We start from the raw sequence: 16,313 nt of genomic DNA, 5'->3' as shown, positions 1-16,313 counted from the left end.
CACACTCACACACACAGACACACTCTCACACACTCACACAGTGACACACACACACAGTGACACACACAGACACACTCACACACACACTCACACACTCACACAGTGACACACACACACAGTGACACACACAGACACACTCACACACACACTCACACACTCACACAGTGACACACACACACAGTGACACACACACACAGTGACACACACAGACACACTCACACACAGACACACTTACACAGTGACACACACACACAGACTCACACACACAGACTCACTCACACAGTGACACACACACAGACTCACACAGACTCACTCACACAGTGACACACACAGACTCACACACACACAGACTCACACTAACACACTAACACACTGATTCACACTCACACACACACAGACTCACACCTGGGTGTGAGTCTCTGTGAGAGTCTCTGAGTGAGTCTCTGTGCGAGTCTGAGTGAGTCTGTGTGTGTGTCACTGTGCGTGTGTGAGTGTGTGTATGAGTCTGTGTGTGTCTGTGTGAGTCTCTGTGTGTGTCTCTGTGTGAGTCTCTGAGTGAGTCTCTGAGTGAGTCTCTGTGTGTATCTGAGTGAGTCTCTGTGTGTGTCACTGTGCGTGTGTGAGTGTGTGTGTGAGTCTGTGTGTGAGTCTGTGTGTGTCACTGTGTGTGTGTGAGTCTGTGTGTGTCTGTGTGAGTCTCTGTGTGTGTCTCTGTGTGAGTCTCTGAGTGAGTCTCTGAGTGAGTCTCTGTGTGTATCTGAGTGAGTCTCTGTGTGTATCTGAGTGAGTCTCTGTGTGTGTCACTGTGCGTGTGTGAGTCTGTGTGTGAGTCTGTGTGTGTGTCTGTGTGTGTCACTGTGTGGGTGTGTGTCTGTGTGTGTGTGTCTGTGTGAGTCTGTGTGTGTGTGTGTGTCACTGTGTGTGTGTCACTGTGTGTGAGTGTGTGTGTGAGTCTGTGTGTGTCTGTGTGAGTCTCTGTGTGTGTCACTGTGTGTGTGTGTCTGTGTGAGTCTGTGTGTGTGTCTGTGTGTGTCACTGTGTGGGTGTGTGTCTGTGTGTGTGTCTGTGTGAGTCTGTGTGAGTCTGTGTGTGTCACTGTGTGTGTGTGAGTCTGTGTCACACTGAACAATCACTCACTCGGCTAAACATTATTATGACAAAACGGGACTACACAAAATCTCGCAAACAATGTCCGACGTTTGGCCCCCACATCCAAAATCAGCCACACCAAATTCAGGTCACTCATTTTGGTGAGTAATTGAGAGGGTGGGCGAGTGAGTGGGTGAGTGGGTGGGTGAGTGAGTGAGTGGGTGAGTGAGTGGGTGGGTGAGTCAGTGGGTGGGTGGGTGGGTGGGCGAGTGAGTGGGTGAGTGGGTGAGTGAGTGAGTGGGTGAGTGGGTGGGTGAGTGAGTGAGTGGGTGAGTGAGTGGGTGGGTGAGTCAGTGGGTGGGTGGGTGGGTGGGCGAGTGAGTGGGTGAGTGGGTGAGTGAGTGAGTGGGTGAGTGAGTGGGTGAGTGAGTGGGTGGGTGGGTGGGTGGGTGAGTGAGTGGGTGAGTGAGTGGGTGAGTGGGTGAGTGAGTGAGTTGGTGGGTGAGTGAGTGAGTGGGTGAGTGGGTGGGTGGGTGGGCGAGTGAGTGAGTGGGTGGGTGAGTGAGTGAGTGGGTGAGTGAGTGAGTGGGTGAGTGAGTGGGTGGGTGAGTGAGTGGGTGGGTGAGTGGGTGAGTGAGTGGGTGAGTGAGTGAGTGGGTGGGTGGGTGAGTGAGTGAGTGAGTGGGTGAGTGAGTGAGTGGGTGAGTGAGTGAGTGGGTGAGTGAGTGGGTGAGTGAGTGAGTGGGTGAGTGGGTGAGTGAGTGGGTGAGTGGGTGGGTGGGTGAGTGAGTGAGTGGGTGAGTGGGTGGGTGAGTGAGTGGGTGAGTGAGTGGGTGAGTGGGTGGGCGAGTGAGTGAGTGAGTGAGTGGGTGAGTGGGTGAGTGGGTGAGTGAGTGAGTGGGTGGGTGGGTGAGTGGGTGAGTGGGTGGGTGAGTGAGTGAGTGAGTGAGTGAGTGGGTGAGTGGGTGAGTGAGTGGGTGGGTGGGTGGGTGAGTGGGTGAGTGAGTGGGTGGGTGGGTGGGTGAGTGGGTGAGTGAGTGGGTGGGGTGGGTGGGTGAGTGGGTGAGTGGGTGAGTGAGTGAGTGGGTGGGTGGGTGGGTGAGTGAGTGGGTGGGTGGGTGAGTGGGTGAGTGGGTGAGTGAGTGGGTGGGTGAGTGGGTGAGTGGGTGGGTGAGTGAGTGGGTGAGTGGGTGAGTGAGTGGGTGGGTGGGTGGGTGGGTGAGTGGGTGAGTGAGTGGGTGGGTGGGTGAGTGAGTGGGTGGGTGGGTGGGTGAGTGGGTGAGTGAGTGGGTGGGTGGGTGGGTGAGTGAGTGAGTGGGTGGGTGGGTGGGCGAGTGAGTGAGTGAGTGGGTGAGCGAGTGAGTGAGTGGGTGGGTGAGTGAGTGAGTGAGTGGGTGGGTGAGTGAGTGGGTGAGTGAGTGGGTGAGTGAGTGAGTGGGTGGGTGGGTGAGTGAGTGAGTGAGTGAGTGGGTGAGTGAGTGAGTGGGTGAGTGGGTGGGTGAGTGAGTGAGTGGGTGAGTGAGTGGGTGAGTGAGTGGGTGAGTGAGTGAGTGGGTGAGTGAGTGAGTGAGTGGGTGAGTGAGTGAGTGAGTGGGTGGGTGGGTGAGTGAGTGGGTGGGTGAGTGAGTGAGTGAGTGGGTGAGTGAGTGAGTGAGTGGGTGAGTGAGTGAGTGAGTGAGTGGGTGAGTGAGTGAGTGGAGTGAGTGAGTGGGTGAGTGAGTGGGTGAGTGAGTGGGTGAGTGAGTGGGTGAGTGAGTGAGTGGGTGAGTGAGTGAGTGAGTGGGTGAGTGAGTGAGTGGGTGAGTGAGTGGGTGAGTGGGTGAGTGAGTGAGTGAGTGAGTGGGTGAGTGAGTGGGTGAGTGAGTGAGTGGGTGAGTGGGTGAGTGAGTGAGTGGGTGAGTGAGTGAGTGAGTGAGTGAGTGGGTGAGTGAGTGAGTGGGTGAGTGAGTGGGTGAGTGAGTGGGTGAGTGAGTGAGTGAGTGAGGTGAGTGAGTGAGTGGGTGAGTGAGTGAGTGGGTGAGTGGGTGAGTGAGTGAGTGGGTGAGTGGGTGAGTGGGTGAGTGAGTGGGTGAGTGAGTGAGTGGGTGAGTGGGTGAGTGAGTGAGTGGGTGAGTGAGTGGGTGGGTGAGTGAGTGAGTGGGTGAGTTGTTACCATCGTAACATCAAATCTCAAATTTAACTTTCAAACCAAAAATAAACATTAATCTCTCCATACGTGGTGGTGGTAGTTCGTGCTACTTGTGATTGTTGTTGTTGTTGTGGTGGTTGCTGCTGTTGTTGTGATTGTTGTTGTGATTGTTGTAGTTGTTGTTGTGATTGTTGTTGTTGTGATTATTGTTGTTGTGGTTGTTGTCATGGTTGTTGTTGTGGTGATTGTTGTTGTGGTTGTTGTGGTGATGATTGTTGTTGATGTTGTTGATGTTGTTGTGGTGGTTGTTGTGGTTGTTGTCATGGTTGTTGTTGTGGTGATTGTTGTTGTGGTTGTTGTGGTGATGATTGTTGTTGATGTTGTTGATGTTGTTGTTGTGATTGTTGTTGCGGTTGTTGTTGTTATTGTTGTGGTTGTGGTGATTGTGGTTGTTGTGATTGTTGTTGTTGTGATTGTGGTGGTTGTTGTTGTTGTGGTTGTTGTTGTTGTAGTTGTGATTGTTGTTGTTGTGGTTGTTGCTGTTGTGGTGGTGGTTGTTGTTGTTGTGGTGATTGTTGATGTTGTTGATGTTGTTGTTGTGATTGTTGCTGTTGTGGTGGTGGTTGTTGTTGTTTGTGGTTCTTCGTTCTTGTCAATGCAGTAGCTGCCCTAAGCACACACACACACAGTTACCATGGTTACCGTAGTTACACAGCCGTCACCACGGTTACCATAGTTACCTGGCTGTTGCCGTGGTTACCATTGGTACCCATACTTTTTCTCGTGCTGCTGGTGGCTGCCATGGTTACCACCAATGTCGCTGGTTGCCCTGGTTACCAATTTTGTCGGTTGCCATGGTTACCCGTGTTGTCGGTTGCCCTGGTTACCAATATTGCCGTTTGCCTGGGTCACCCTGTCGCCGGTCGCCTAGGTTACCCTGTTACCATGGTTACTCCTTCCGGTTACCATGGTTACCCCATTGCCACGGTTGCCCTGTTTCCACGGTTACCCTGCCGCCCGTCGCCATGGTTACCTGCAGCGCTTGCCGGATGCCCGAGTTGCCGTGGTCACACCCCACCGAGCCCGTTGCCGGGGAGATCGTTGCCAGGGAGACCGTTGCCAGGGAGACCGTTGCCAGGGAGACCGTTGCTAGGGGCCGTGGCTCCGCCCAGGGCGGCGAGCTCCGAGTCGGAGTCGTCGTCGTCGCTGACGTCAGAATAGTCGTCCCTGGTCACGCGGAGAGAGAGTCACCCAGTCAGTTAGTCACCCAGTGAGTCACCCAGTTAGTTAGTCACCCAGTCAGTTAGTCACCCAGTTAGTCACCCAGTTAGTCACTCACCCAGTTAGTCACCCTGTGAGTTAGTCACCCAGTTAGTCACCCAGTGAGTCACCCAGTTAGTTAGTCACCCAGCTAGTCAGTTAGTTAGTCACTCAGTCGCTCAGTCACTCACTCACTCACCCACCCACTCACTCACTCACTCACCCACTCACCCACTCACCCAGTCACTCACTCACTCACTCAGTCACTCAGTCACTCACTCAGTCACTCACTCAGTCACTCAGTCACTCACTCAGTCACTCACTCACTCAGTCACCCACCCACCCACCCACCCACTCACCCACTCACTCACTCACTCAGTCACTCACTCACTCAGTCACTCACTCACTCACCCACTCACTCACTCAGTCACCCACCCACCCACTCACTCACCCACTCACTCACTCACTCAGTCACTCACTCAGTCACCCACCCACTCACTCACTCACTCACTCAGTCACTCACTCCGTCACTCACTCAGTCACTCACTCACTCACCCACCCACCCACTCACTCACCCACTCACCCACTCACTCACCCACCCACCCACTCACCCACTCACCCACCCACTCACCCACCCACTCACCCACCCACCCACTCACCCACCCACTCACCCACCCACCCACTCACTCACCCACTCACTCACTCACTCAGTCACTCACTCACTCAGTCACTCACTCACTCACCCACTCACTCACTCACTCAGTCACTCACTCACTCACTCACTCAGTCACCCACCCACCCACTCACCCACCCACTCACTCACTCACTCACTCAGTCACTCACTCAGTCACCCACCCACTCACTCACTCACTCAGTCACTCACTCCGTCACTCACTCAGTCACTCACTCACTCACCCACCCACCCACTCACTCACCCACCCACCCACTCACTCACCCACCCACTCACCCACCCACTCACCCACCCACTCACCCACCCACTCACCCACCCACCCACTCACCCACCCACTCACCCACCCACCCACTCACCCACCCACTCACCCACTCACCCACCCACCCACTCACTCACTCACTCACCCACCCACTCACCCACTCACCCACCCACTCACCCACCCACTCACCCACCCACCCACTCACCCACCCACTCACCCACCCACCCACCCACTCACCCACCCACTCACCCACTCACCCACCCACCCACTCACTCACTCACTCACCCACCCACTCACTCACTCACTCACTCACCCACTCACCCACCCACTCACCCACTCACTCACCCACTCACTCACCCACTCACTCACCCACTCACCCACCCACTCACCCACCCACTCACCCACCCACTCACTCACTCACTCACCCACCCACCCACCCACTCACTCACCCACCCACCCACCCACTCACCCACCCACCCACCCACCCAGTCACCCACCCACCCACTCACTCACCCACTCACTCACTCACTCAGTCACTCACTCAGTCACCCACCCACTCACTCACTCACTCACTCACTCAGTCACTCAGTCACTCACTCAGTCACTCACTCAGTCACCCACCCACTCACTCAGTCACTCACTCCGTCACTCACTCAGTCACTCACTCACTCACCCACCCACTCACTCACCCACTCACCCACTCACTCACCCACCCACTCACCCACTCACCCACCCACTCACCCACCAACTCACCCACCCACCCACTCACCCACCCACTCACCCACCCACCCACCCACTCACCCACCCACTCACCCACTCACCCACCCACCCACTCACTCACTCACCCACCCACTCACCCACTCACCCACCCACTCACTCACCCACTCACTCACTCACCCACCCACTCACCCACCCACCCACTCACCCACCCACTCACCCACTCACCCACCCACCCACTCACTCACTCACCCACCCACTCACTCACCCACTCACCCACCCACCCACTCACTCACTCACCCACCCACTCACTCACTCACTCACCCACTCACCCACCCACTCACTCACCCACTCACTCACCCACTCACTCACCCACTCACCCACTCACTCACCCACCCACTCACCCACCCACTCACTCACCCACTCACCCACTCACTCACCCACCCACTCACCCACTCACCCACCCACTCACCCACCCACTCACCCACCCACCCACTCACCCACCCACTCACCCACCCACCCACTCACCCACCCACCCACTCACCCACTCACCCACCCACCCACTCACTCACTCACCCACCCACTCACTCACTCACCCACTCACCCACCCACTCACTCACCCACTCACTCACCCACTCACTCACCCACCCACTCACCCACCCACTCACTCACTCACTCACCCACCCACCCACCCACCCACCCACCCACTCACCCACCCACCCACCCACTCACTCACTCACCCACCCACCCACTCACTCACTCACCCACTCACCCACTCACTCACTCACCCACCCACCCACCCACCCACTCACCCACCCACCCACTCACTCACTCACTCACCCACCCACCCACTCACTCACCCACCCACTCACTCACTCACCCACTCACCCACTCACTCACTCACTCACCCACTCACTCACCCACCCACTCACTCACCCACCCACCCACCCACTCACTCACCCACCCACCCACCCACCCACCCACTCACTCACTCACCCACCCACCACTCACCGTGGAGACAGTCTGCATCCTCTCTGCAGGAAACTCTGCAGCTTGCCGGCTGCGCTCAGCAGCAGCCCCAGGTAGTCACTCACTCAGTCACTCACTCACTCAGTCAGTCACTCACTCACTCACTCAGTCACTCACTCAGTCACTCACTCAGTCACTCACTCACTAGTCACTCACCGTGGAGACAGCCTGCATCCTCTCTGCAGGAAACTCTGCAGCTTGCCGGCTGCGCTCAGCAGCAGCCCCAGGTAGACGGGGGACGGAGCCATCGGCCGCGACGTGAACTCCGGGTGGAACTGAACTCCCACAAAGAACGGGTGGTCTGGGGGGAGACACAGAGACACAGGGTGGGTGAGTGGGTGAGTGAGTGGGTGAGTGAGTGAGTGAGTGAGTGAGTGGGTGAGTGGGTGAGTGGGTGAGTGAGTGGGTGAGTGGGTGAGTGGGTGGGTGAGTGAGTGAGTGAGTGGGTGAGTGAGTGAGTGAGTGGGTGGGTGAGTGGGTGAGTGAGTGGGTGAGTGGGTGAGTGGGTGGGTGAGTGAGTGAGTGAGTGACTGAGTGAGTGGTGAGTGACTGAGTGAGTGGTGAGTGTGTGTGTGTGTCTAGGTGAGTGGTGAGTGAGTGAGTGGGTGAGTGACTGAGTGACTGAGTGACTGAGTGAGTGACTGAGTGAGTGACTGAGTGAGTGGTGAGTGATGTGGTGAGTGACTGACTGCGTGGGTGAGTGACTGAGTAAGTGACTGAGTGAGTGAGTGACTGAGTGAGTGACAGAGTGAGTGACAGAGTGAGTGACTGAGTGAGTGACTGAGTGAGTGACTGACTGAGTGAGTGACTGACTGAGTGACTGAGTGAGTGGTGAGTGAGTGACTGGGTGGGTGAGTGACTGGTGAGTGGTGTGTGTCTAGGTGAGTGAGTGTGTGTCTAGGTGAGTGAGTGACTGGGTGAGTGAGTGTGTGAGTGAGTGTGTGTCTAGGTGAGTGAGTGGTGAGTGACTGGGTGAGTGACTGGGTGGTGAGTGCGTGTCTAGGTGAGTGAGTGTCTAGGTGAGTGAGTGAGTGTGTGTCTAGGTGAGGGAGTGAGTGAGTGGTGAGTGTGTGTGTGTCTAGGTGAGTGAGTGAGTGGTGAGTGACTGGGTGGGTGAGTGGTGAGTGTCTAGGTGAGTGACTGAGTGACTAGGTGAGTGACTAGGTGAGTGTCTAGGTGTGTGTATAGGTGACTAGGTGAGTGACTAGGTGAGTGTCTAGGTGTGTGTCTAGGTGTGTATAGGTGACTAGGTGAGTGACTAGGTGAGTGACTAGGTGAGTGACTAGGTGTGTGTATAGGTGACTAGGTGAGTGACTAGGTGAGTGTCTAGGTGTGTGTCTAGGTGTGTATAGGTGACTAGGTGAGTGACTAGGTGAGTGACTAGGTGAGTGTCTAGGTGTGTGTATAGGTGACTAAGTGAGTGACTAGGTGAGTGTCTAGGTGTGTGTCTAGGTGTGTATAGGTGACGAGGTGAGTGACTAGGTGAGTGACTAGGTGAGTGTCTAGGTGAGTGTCTAGGTGAGTGTCTAGGTGAGTGACTAGGTGAGTGAGTGAGTGACTAGGTGAGTGACTAGGTGAGTGACTAGGTGAGTGTCTAGGTGAGTGTCTAGGTGAGTGACTAGGTGAGTGACTAGGTGAGTGTCTAGGTGTGTGTCTAGGTGAGTGACTAGGTGAGTGACTAGGTGAGTGACTAGGTGAGTGAGTGACTAGGTGAGTGACTAGGTGTGTGTGTAGGTGTCTAGGTGAGTGACTAGGTGAGTGACTAGGTGAGTGACTAGGTGAGTGTCTAGGTGAGTGACTAGGTGAGTGACTAGGTGAGTGACTAGGTGAGTGACTAGGTGAGTGACTAGGTGAGTGTGTCTAGGTGAGTGACTAGGTGAGTGAGTGAGTGACTAGGTGAGTGACTAGGTGTGTGTGTAGGTGTCTAGGTGAGTGACTAGGTGAGTGACTAGGTGAGTGACTAGGTGAGTGAGTGAGTGTGTCTAGGTGAGTGACTAGGTGAGTGAGTGACTAGGTGAGTGACTAGGTGAGTGTGTAGGTGTCTAGGTGAGTGACTAGGTGAGTGACTAGGTGAGTGACTAGGTGAGTGTCTAGGTGAGTGACTAGGTGAGTGACTAGGTGTGTGTGTAGGTGTCTAGGTGAGTGACTAGGTGAGTGACTAGGTGAGTGACTAGGTGAGTGACTAGGTTAGTGAGTGGTGAGTGTCTAGGTGAGTGACTAGGTGAGTGAGTGGTGAGTGTCTAGGTGAGTGACTAGGTGAGTGACTAGGTGAGTGAGTGAGTGTGTCTAGGTGAGTGACTAGGTGAGTGACTAGGTGAGTGACTAGGTGAGTGAGTGAGTGACTAGGTGAGTGACTAGGTGAGTGACTAGGTGAGTGAGTGACTAGGTGAGTGACTAGGTGAGTGACTAGGTGAGTGACTAGGTGAGTGACTAGGTGAGTGTCTAGGTGAGTGAGTGGTGAGTGTCTAGGTGAGTGACTAGGTGAGTGACTAGGTGAGTGACTAGGTGTCTAGGTGAGTGACTAGGTGAGTGACTAGGTGAGTGACTAGGTGAGTGTCTAGGTGTGTGTGTAGGTGAGTGACTAGGTGAGTGTCTAGGTGAGTGTCTAGGTGAGTGACTAGGTGAGTGACTAGGTGAGTGTCTAGGTGAGTGACTAGGTGAGTGACTAGGTGAGTGACTAGGTGAGTGTCTAGGTGTGTGTGTAGGTGAGTGACTAGGTGTGTGTGTAGGTGTCTAGGTGAGTGACTAGGTGAGTGACTAGGTGAGTGTCTAGGTGAGTGTCTAGGTGAGTGACTAGGTGAGTGACTAGGTGAGTGTCTAGGTGAGTGTCTAGGTGAGTGTCTAGGTGAGTGTCTAGGTGAGTGAGTGGTGAGTGTCTAGGTGAGTGGTGAGTGAGTGAGTGACTGGGTGACTGAGTGAGTGTGTGTCTAGGTGAGTGAGTGGGTGAGTGAGTGTGTGTCTAGGTGTCAAGGTGAGTGTCTAGGTGAGTGTCTAGGTGAGTGACTAGGTGAGTGACTAGGTGAGTGTCTAGGTGAGTGAGTGAGTGTGTGTATAGGTGTCTAGGTGAGTGAGTGGTGAGTGTATGAGTGGTGTGTGTAGGTGTCTAGGTGAGTGAGTGTCTAGGTGAGTGTCTAGGTGAGTGACTAGGTGAGTGACTAGGTGTGTGTGTAGGTGACTAGGTGAGTGAGTGAGTGTGTGTGTCTAGGTGTCTAGGTGAGTGAGTGTTTGGTGAGTGTCTAGGTGAGTGACTAGGTGTGTGACTAGGTGTGTGTGTAGGTGACTAGGTGAGTGTGTGTGTGTCTAGGTGTCTAGGTGAGTGAGTGTCTAGGTGAGTGTCTAGGTGTGTGTGTAGGTGAGTGAGTGAGTGTGAGTGTGTCTAGGTGAGTGACTAGGTGAGTGTCTAGGTGTGTGTGTAGGTGAGTGTCTAGGTGAGTGTCTAGGTGAGTGTCTAGGTGTGTGTGTAGGTGAGTGTCTAGGTGAGTGTCTAGGTGTGTGTGTAGGTGAGTGTCTAGGTGAATGTCTAGGTGAGTGTCTAGGTGAGTGACTAGGTGAGTGTCTAGGTGTGTGACTAGGTGTGTGTGTAGGTGACTAGGTGAGTGAGTGTGTGTGTCTAGGTGTCTAGGTGAGTGAGTGAGTGTGTCTAGGTGAGTGTCTAGATGAGTGTCTAGGTGTGTGTGTAGGTGAGTGTCTAGGTGAGTGTGTAGGTGAGTGACTAGGTGAGTGTCTTGGTGAGTGTCTAGGTGAGTGACTAGGTGTGTGTCTAGGTGTGTGTGTAGGTGACTAGGTGAGTGAGTGAGTGTGAGTGTGTCTAGGTGAGTGTCTAGGTGTGTGTGTAGGTGAGTGAGTGAGTGTGAGTGTGTCTAGGTGAGTGACTAGGTGAGTGTCTAGGTGTGTGTGTAGGTGAGTGTCTAGGTGAGTGTCTAGGTGAGTGTCTAGGTGTGTGTGTAGGTGAGTGTCTAGGTGAGTGTCTAGGTGTGTGTGTAGGTGAGTGACTAGGTGAATGTCTAGGTGAGTGTCTAGGTGAGTGTCTAGGTGAGTGTCTAGGTGAGTGTCTAGGTGTGTGACTAGGTGTGTGTGTAGGTGACTAGGTGAGTGAGTGAGTGAGTGCGAGTGTGTCTAGGTGAGTGTCTAGGTGAGTGTCTAGGTGAGTGACTAGGTGAGTGTCTAGGTGTGTGTGTAGGTGAGTGTCTAGGTGAGTGTCTAGGTGAGTGTCTAGGTGAGTGACTAGGTGTGTGACTAGGTGTGTGTGTGAGTGCGAGTGTGTCTAGGTGAGTGTCTAGGTGAGTGTCTAGGTGAGTGTCTAGGTGAGTGTCTAGGTGTGTGTGTAGGTGAGTGTCTAGGTGAGTGTCTAGGTGAGTGTCTAGGTGAGTGACTAGGTGAGTGTCTAGGTGTGTGTGTAGGTGAGTGAGTGACTGAGGGAGTGTTTGGTGAGTGAAGTGACCATCCAACTCCAGAATCTCCATCCTCTGTCCGTCAACGTCTTGACCCACGAAGCGAAGTCCACGTCTCTCAAACTCCCCCACCAACGCCGGGTTCACCTTCAACATCAACAACATCAACATCATCAACATCATCATCAACATCAACAACATCAACAACATCATCAACAACATCATCAACAACAACATCATCAACATCATCAACATCAACATCATCATCAACAACAACATCAACAACATCAACAACATCATCAACATCAACAACATCAACATCATCAACATCAACAACATCATCAACATCAACATCATCAACAACAACATCATCAACATCAACACCATCACCACCATCACCATCACCATCATCACCATCATCACCATCACCACCATCACCACCACCATCACCACCACCACCACCACCACCATCACCACCACCATCACCACACACCATCATCACCATCACCACCACCACCATCACCACCATCACCACCATCATCACCACCACCATCACCATCATCACCACCACCACCACCATCACCACCACCACCACCACCATCATCACCACCACCACCACCATCACCACCACCACCACCACCATCACCACCACCATCACCACCATCACAACCATCACCACCACCACCACCATCATCACCATCACCACCACAATCACCACCACCATCACCACCACCATCACCATCACCACCACCACCATCACCACCATCACCACCATCACCACCACCACCACCATCACCACCACCACCACCATCACCACCACCACCACCACCACCATCACCACCACCATCACCACCATCACCACCATCACCACCACCACCATCATCACCTTCACCACCACCATCACCACCATCACCACCACCATCACCACCACCATCACCACCACCACCATCACCACCACCACCATCACCACCACCACCACCATCACCACCACCACCATCACCATCACCACCACCACCATCATCACCACCACCATCACCACCACCACCATCACCACCACCACCATCACCACCATCACCACCACCACCATCACCATCACCACCATCACCACCATCACCACCATCACCACCACCACCACCACCACCATCACCACCACCATCACCACCATCATCATCACAACCATCACCACCACCATCATCACCATCACCACCACCATCACCACCACCATCACCACCACCATCACCATCACCACCACCACCATCACCACCATCACCACCATCACCACCACCACCACCACCACCACCACCACCACCATCACCACCACCATCACCACCACCATCACCACCATCACCACCACCACCATCATCACCTTCACCACCACCATCACCACCATCACCACCACCATCACCACCACCATCACCACCACCACCATCACCACCACCATCACCACCACCACCATCACCACCATCACCACCACCACCATCACCACCACCACCACCATCATCACCACCACCAACACCACCACCACCATCACCACCACCACCATCACCACCATCACCACCACCATCACCACCACCACCATCACCACCATCACCACCATCACCACCACCACCATCACCACCACCACCATCACCACCACCACCATCACCACCATCACCACCACCACCACCACCATCACCACCACCATCATCACCATCATCACCACCATCACCACCACCACTATCACCACCATCACCACCATCACCACCATCACCACCACCACCACCATCACCACCACCACCACCATCATCACCACCATCACCACCATCACCACCATCATCACCATCACCACAACCACCATCACCACCATCACCACCACCATCACCATCATCACCACCATCACCACCATCACCATCATCACCACCATCACCACCACCATCACCACCATCACCACCATCACCACCATCATCACCACCATCACCACCATCACCACCACCACCATCACCACCACCATCACCACCATCACCACCACCACCATCATCACCACCACCACCACCACCATCATCACCACCATCACCACCATCACCACCATCATCACCACCATCACCACCATCACCACCACCACCATCACCACCATCACCACCACCACCATCACCACCAGCACCACCACCACCATCACCACCACCATCACCACCATCACCACCACCACCATCACCACCGTCACCACCACCACCATCACCACCACCACCATCACCACCATCACCACCACCACCATCACCACCATCACCACCATCACCACCACCACCATCACCACCATCACCACCACCACCATCACCACCATCACCACCATCACCACCACCACCATCACCACCATCACCACCATCACCTCACCTCGTATCTGTGGCGATGCCTCTCATCCACTGATTCTTTGTTTCCGTAAAGTTGACCTGGAACATAGCAGATGGTGGGTGAGTGGGTGAGTGGGTGAGTGGGTGAGTGAGTGAGTGGGTGAGTGAGTGAGTGGGTGAGTGAGTGGGTGGGGAGTGAGTGGGTGGGGAGTGAGTGGGTGGGTGAGTGGGTGAGTGGGTGAGTGAGTGGGTGGGGAGTGAGTGGGTGGGTGAGTGGGTGAGTGGGTGAGTGAGTGGGTGGGTGAGTGGGTGGTGAGTGGTGAGTGAGTGGGTGAGTGGGTGGGTGAGTGGGTGGGTGAGTGGGTGGTGAGTGAGTGAGTGGGTGGGTGGGTGAGTGGGTGAGTGGGTGGGTGAGTGGGTGGTGAGTGGTGAGTGAGTGGGTGAGTGGGTGAGTGGGTGGGTGAGTGGGTGGTGAGTGGTGAGTGAGTGAGTGAGTGGGTGGGTGAGTGGGTGAGTGGGTGGGTGGGTGAGTGGGTGAGTGGGTGGTGAGTGAGTGGGTGAGTGGGTGAGTGGGTGGGTGAGTGGGTGGTGAGTGGTGAGTGGTGAGTGAGTGAGTGAGTGGGTGGGTGAGTGGGTGAGTGGGTGAGTGAGTGAGTGAGTGGGTGAGTGAGTGAGTGAGTGAGTGGGTGGGTGGGTGGGTGAGTGGGTGAGTGGGTGGGTGAGTGGGTGAGTGGGTGAGTGGGTGAGTGAGTGAGTGAGTGAGTGGGTGGGTGGGTGGGTGGGTGAGTGGGTGAGTGGGTGGGTGAGTGGGTGGTGAGTGGTGAGTGAGTGGGTGAGTGGGTGGTGAGTGGTGAGTGGGTGAGTGGGTGAGTGGGTGGGTGAGTGGGTGGTGAGTGGTGAGTGAGTGGGTGAGTGGGTGAGTGGGTGGGTGAGTGGGTGGTGAGTGGTGAGTGAGTGGGTGAGTGGGTGGGTGAGTGGGTGGTGAGTGGTGAGTGAGTGGGTGGTGAGTGGTGAGTGAGTGGGTGAGTGGGTGGGTGAGAGGGTGGTGAGTGAGTGGGTGAGTGGGTGAGTGGGTGGGTGAGTGGGTGGTGAGTGGTGAGTGAGTGGGTGAGTGGGTGGGTGAGTGGGTGGTGAGTGGTGAGTGAGTGGGTGAGTGGGTGGGTGAGTGGGTGGGTGAGTGGTGAGTGAGTGGGTGAGTGAGTGAGTGAGTGGGTGAGTGGGTGGGTGGGTGAGTGGGTGAGTGGGTGGGTGAGTGGGTGGTGAGTGGTGATTGAGTGGGTGAGTGGGTGAGTGGGTGGGTGAGTGGGTGGTGAGTGGTGAGTGAGCGGGTGAGTGGGTGAGTGGGTGGGTGAGTGGGTGGTGAGTGGTGAGTGAGTGGGTGAGTGGGTGGGTGAGTGGGTGGTGAGTGGTGAGTGAGTGGGTGAGTGGGTGAGTGGGTGGGTGGTGAGTGGTGAGTGAGTGGGTGAGTGGGTGAGTGAGTGAGTGGGTGAGTGGGTGAGTGGGTGAGTGAGTGGGTGAGTGGGTGAGTGAGTGAGTGGGTGAGTGGGTGGGTGGGTGAGTGGGTGAGTGGGTGGGTGAGTGGGTGGTGAGTGGTGAGTGAGTGAGTGGGTGAGTGGGGGTGAGTGGGTGAGGTGGTGAGTGGTGAGTGAGTGGTGAGTGGGTGGGTGAGTGGGTGAGTGGGTGAGTGGTGAGTGAGTGGGTGAGTGGGTGGGTGAGTGGGTGGTGAGTGGTGAGTGAGTGGGTGAGTGGGTGAGTTAGTGAGTGGGTGAGTGGGTGGGTGGGTGGGTGAGTGGGTGAGTGAGTGGGTGAGTGGGTGAGTGAGTGAGTGGGTGAGTGGGTGGGTGGGTGAGTGGGTGGGTGGGTGAGTGGATGAGTGAGTGAGTGAGTGGGTGGGTGGGTGAGTGGGTGAGTGGGTGGGTGAGTGGGTGAGTGAGTGGGTGAGTGAGTGAGTGAGTGGGTGAGTGGGTGGGTGGGTGAGTGGGTGAGTGGGTGGGTGAGTGGGTGGTGAGTGGTGAGTGAGTGGGTGAGTGGGTGAGTGGGTAGGTGAGTGGGTGGTGAGTGAGTGGGTGAGTGGGTGGGTGAGTGGTTGGTGAGTGAGTGGGTGAGTGGGTGAGTGGGTGAGTGGGTGGTGAGTGATTGGGTGAGTGGGTGGGTGAGTGTGTGGGTGAGTGGGTGGTGAGTGGTGAGTGAGTGGGTGAGTGGGTGGGTGAGTGGGTGGTGAGTGGTGAGTGAGTGGGTGAGTGGGTGAGTGGGTGGGTGAGTGGGTGGTGAGTGGTGAGTGAGTGGGTGAGTGGGTGGGTGAGTGGGTGGTGAGTGGTGAGTGAGTGGGTGAGTGGGTGAGTGGGTGGGTGAGTGGGTGATGAGTGGTGAGTGAGTGGGTGAGTGGGTGGGTGGTGAGTGGTAGTGAGTGGGTGAGTGGGTGAGT

At 55.5% G+C, this 16,313-nt stretch overlaps 1 protein-coding gene across 7 annotated transcripts in view; it reads right to left on the bottom strand.

The window, feature by feature from the left end:
- Positions 1–3,127: 3,127 nt before the first annotated feature.
- LOC144738318 (CTP synthase 1-like) overlaps positions 3,128–16,313 on the bottom strand; it is a 68,528-nt gene continuing 55,342 nt past the window's right edge. For all 7 annotated transcript variants that reach the window (XM_078621329.1, XM_078621332.1, XM_078621333.1 and 4 more), the window contains 5 exons: positions 13,932–13,987; positions 11,615–11,711; positions 7,330–7,474; positions 4,251–4,444; positions 3,128–3,886 (listed from right to left, as the gene is read on the bottom strand). In XM_078621329.1, the coding sequence (XP_078477455.1) occupies positions 4,285–4,444; positions 7,330–7,474; positions 11,615–11,711; positions 13,932–13,987 (458 nt within the window). In that variant the 3' untranslated portion in view covers positions 3,128–3,886; positions 4,251–4,284. The remainder of the gene's footprint in view (positions 3,887–4,250; positions 4,445–7,329; positions 7,475–11,614; positions 11,712–13,931; positions 13,988–16,313) is intronic.

The sequence above is a fragment of the Lampetra planeri genome, chromosome 81 (genome assembly GCF_965212315.1).
Source record: "Lampetra planeri chromosome 81, kcLamPlan1.2.h2, whole genome shotgun sequence".
Taxonomy (NCBI): domain Eukaryota; kingdom Metazoa; phylum Chordata; class Hyperoartia; order Petromyzontiformes; family Petromyzontidae; genus Lampetra; species Lampetra planeri.
The sequence above is the reverse complement of the archived record's forward strand: the minus strand, read 5'-3'. Positions and strand labels throughout refer to the sequence as shown.